The following is a 3,914-nucleotide window of genomic DNA, read 5'->3' as shown; positions in this document are numbered from 1 at the left end:
CAAAGCCTTCGGTTTGTTCCCAAATATGAGACATACCAAAAGAGAAAAGGAAGAACAAAACAAAATAAAACTCTTCAGGGGAGCAGGTGTGGTAGCATATACCCATAATTTCAAAACTTAGAATGCCAAGGCAAGAAGATCCCGAGTTTGAAAGCTACACTACAGAGACCATGTCTCAAATAAATAAATAAATAAATAAATAAATAAATAAATAAATAAATAACTCCTGACAGCTAGGTATGAGACAAGCCTATGTCTGCTTGCTTAACCATGCAACTGGAAAGTAGCAGAAGCAGGAAGCAGGACTTGAACCCTGGTAAGCAGCATTTACCACACTACACTATCCCCTCAGCAAAGAACACAGATTCCACCCATGCTCCAGAGATGCTAATGGGTGAGAAGTAGGGTAAAGGGGAATGATTGACATTTCCTGCTCTCTTTTGACCCTCACTGAAGCTGTCTTAAGGCTTTACTACTTCAAGTGTGCCACAGATGAGTAATTAAGGTGGGAGAGATCAGTGCAGGTAGCAAATGGCACAAGACATAATTTCAGGGCAGGAAGAGACACAGCAGGTGCCCAGGCCAGGTGGCTAGTGAGAGAGCAGGATGGCGTGTATACCCTCATTGTTTAAAGTTTACTCTAGTTCTCTTAAACAGGGAGTGGCATCCGGCCATTCCTGTAATCCTTGCACTAGAAGGTGAAGGAAAATATCTTATTTGGTGTTATTATTGCTGTGATAAAACACTACAACCAAAGCACCTTGGGGAGGACAGGGTTGATTTGGCTTACATATTCTCAACAGTTCACCAAGGGAAGCCAAGGCCGGAATGCAAAGGGCCTGATCCCGGAGGTAAGAGCTGATGAAGAGGTCATGGACAGGTGCCACTTACACAGGCTTGCTCCTCATGGCTTGCTCAGCCTGCTTTCTTATAGAACTCAAGACCACCAGCCCAGGGATGGCACCGCCCACAATGGTCTTGGCCTGCCCCCATTGATCACTAACTAAGAAAATGCATTACAGCCAGATTTTATGGAGGCATTTTCTCAACTGAGGCTCCCTCTTCTCAGACGACTCCAGCTTGTGTCAAATTGACATAAAAACTAACCAGGACAGAAGAGAATCAGAAGTCAAAGGTTATCATCCTTGACTGCGTAAGGAGTTTGAGGCTAGCATGGGCTATATAAGATCCTTGTATACAAAACACTCACACACACACACACACACACACACACACACACACACACACACACCAGTGACAGTGCTGTGTGCCAGTGCCAACATGCATAATTAAGTAGGGGAACAGTTAAAGATGTGGAATTTTCTGGCAGGGCTTGAGCACACATGAGCAGGCTACATGCAAGAAAGGGCCTGAATTTGAACAACAAATGAACAGGTAAACATAGAACCAAATGGAAGATGCCAAAGTCATAATCCAATATCATTTGGTGTCCACAGGATACTCAATTCCCACCACACTCCTGGAGAACCGTAATATAATCCTTTGTTACAGATGAGAGCATCAGGGCCAGAGATCTGACTGGCTTCATTGTGCTGCTGTTCCTAGCAGTGACCAACAAAGGTAGTTTAGTTCATGCCCTGGCCTCAGGCCCCCTTGATCAGCTACACTGAGTTCATTTACCAGAAGCAGAATCTAAACCCAAGCAAATCAGTATCTGCTCCACTACATTGTTCTCCAGCCAGCGCTGGATCCAGCTGGACAGAGAAGGAGAGGATAAGAGAAATGTAGGATGCCGAATCAGCAGAGTGTGGGGAGAAGACACACCCTGAGGAAGGCAGGGAAGAGATGTGGGGCTTCTGGTTGGGCACATGGGTGAATGGTGGTACCGCTGACAGAGAAAGGGCTGGATGGTAACTCACAGCGTGACAGAGACTGACTTCGAACATGCGAACATGCGTCTGCCATCCTGGGTGACATCTAGGAGGGTATGCATCAGCATGATAAACACAGCTATGTAGGTGAGAGCACTCTCAACGGTGGGGACCTACAGTTCCCTTCAGGAACTCCTTGTTCTCTTTTAGTTCCGTGAGTCTCCTGTCTCAGCCTCTCTGAATGCCAGGATTACAGGTTTGAGCCAGTACCTAGATTATGTAATGCTGGGTACCCAAACCAGGACCTCCTTCGTGCTAGACAACACTACTCCAACTGCACCAGGCCCTTTTGTTTTGTTTTTTTGTTTGGTTTGGTTTGGTTTGGTTGGTTAGTTAGTTGTTTTTGTTTTAAACAAAGTCTCATGTAACCCAGTTTGGCCTTGAACTCATTATGTAGCTGAGGATGACCCTGAACTCTGGATGCTCTGCTCTGCCATCTCTTGCGTGCTGATAGACTAAAGGCATGCACCATGCAGGTCTCAGCTTCATTTAACCTCTGAGCAGAGTTGAGAAGGGATTGAGCCAGATTCTAGAAGAGACCTTGATGGGGATAGAGAGGCATCCCTCTGGTATCAAAGATTCCTGGCTGATCTGTGACTTGCTCCCCACTCCCCAGATGGCTTGGCCCTGCCGCAGGTCCAAGAATCCCAAGACTCTGGCTTTCCTGCTAGTGGGTGTGACTTTCGTGGTGCTGCGCCAGTGGCTCGTTCAGGAGTCCACGCAGGAGAAAGCTGAGGTTCCCACCGCTGCTCCCTGGTCCTCCGCAGCTGCGGTGCAGCATTTACCACACCTCCCGGCGGCGCCTGGGTGCGCGGCCAATGCCTCTGTGAACCTCACCGCCGGCTTCCAGCAGCTGCCGGCTCGGATCCAAGACTTCCTACGCTACCGCCACTGCCGCCGCTTCCCCCAGCTCTGGGACGCGCCCTCCAAGTGCGCCGGCCGCCGCGGCGTCTTCCTGCTGCTGGCCGTGAAGTCGTCGCCAGCGCACTACGAGCGGCGCGAACTGATCCGGCGCACGTGGGGCCAGGAGCGCAGCTACAGCGGGCGACAGGTGCGTCGCCTCTTCCTGTTGGGGACCTCCCCGCCCGAAGAGGCGGAGCGGGAGCCTCAGCTGGCGAATCTGCTGGACCTGGAGGCGCGGGAGCACGGTGACGTGCTGCAGTGGGACTTCAAGGACACCTTCCTCAACCTCTCGCTCAAGCACCTGCACCTGCTGGAATGGACAGCCGAGCGCTGCCCCGGCGCCAGCTTCCTGCTCAGCTGCGACGACGACGTCTTCGTGCACACGGCCAACGTGCTGCACTTCCTCGAGACACAGTCGCCGGAGCGCCACCTCTTTGCCGGGCAGCTCATGGACGGTTCTGTGCCCATCCGCGACAGCTGGAGCAAGTATTTCGTGCCTCCGCAGCTCTTCCCGGGCAAGGCCTACCCAGTGTACTGCAGCGGCGGCGGCTTCCTTCTGTCCAGCCGCACAGCCCGCGACCTGCGCAGCGCGGCGCGCTATGTCCCGCTTTTCCCCATCGATGACGCCTACATGGGCATGTGTCTGCAGCAGGCCGGCCTGGCGCCCAGCAGCCATGAGGGCATCCGGCCCTTCGGCGTGCGGATGCCCGGCGCGCAGCGCTCATCCTTCGATCCTTGCGTGTACCGCAAGCTACTGCTGGTGCACCGCTTCGCGCCCTACGAGATGCTGCTCATGTGGAAGGCGCTGCACAACCCGGAGCTGCACTGTAGCCACAAACACGATGAAAGGTCACCCGAAGTCAGAAAGCTCGGGAGCTGAGAGTGTGTCTTCTGATCTGAACCCCGATGCACACTGGTGTCACCTTGAGGGCAGATCTGGAAAGCATTATATCTAGTACATGTTCTGGGCCTCAACTTCAAGGGTTCTTGGTCAGGGCTGTCTTCAGACATATAGGTGAATTTTTCTTATTTGAAGCCGATTCCAAGACCTCTGGGCTGGGACTATCTGTTTATCCTCACACACCAGCCTTCCATCCTCCGTTCATGGTGGGCAGCCAA

General features: G+C 52.2%; 1 protein-coding gene across 1 annotated transcript; it reads left to right on the top strand.

The window, feature by feature from the left end:
- The first annotated feature begins 2,508 nt into the window (after positions 1 to 2,508).
- B3gnt6 (UDP-GlcNAc:betaGal beta-1,3-N-acetylglucosaminyltransferase 6) lies at positions 2,509 to 3,675 on the top strand. The gene has a single exon (XM_036184075.1). The coding sequence runs from the start codon at positions 2,509 to 2,511 to the stop codon at positions 3,673 to 3,675; it is 1,167 nt and encodes a 388-aa protein (XP_036039968.1).
- Positions 3,676 to 3,914: the final 239 nt, after the last annotated feature.

The sequence above is a fragment of the Onychomys torridus genome, chromosome 1 (genome assembly GCF_903995425.1).
Source record: "Onychomys torridus chromosome 1, mOncTor1.1, whole genome shotgun sequence".
Lineage (NCBI taxonomy): Eukaryota > Metazoa > Chordata > Mammalia > Rodentia > Cricetidae > Onychomys > Onychomys torridus.
This window is presented reverse-complemented; position numbering and strand designations above follow the sequence as displayed.

Coding starts and splice junctions, on each gene's coding strand:
- B3gnt6 (XM_036184075.1), top strand. CDS start 2,509: ATGGCTTGGCCCTGCCGCAGGTCCAAGAATCCCAAGACTCTGGCTTTC.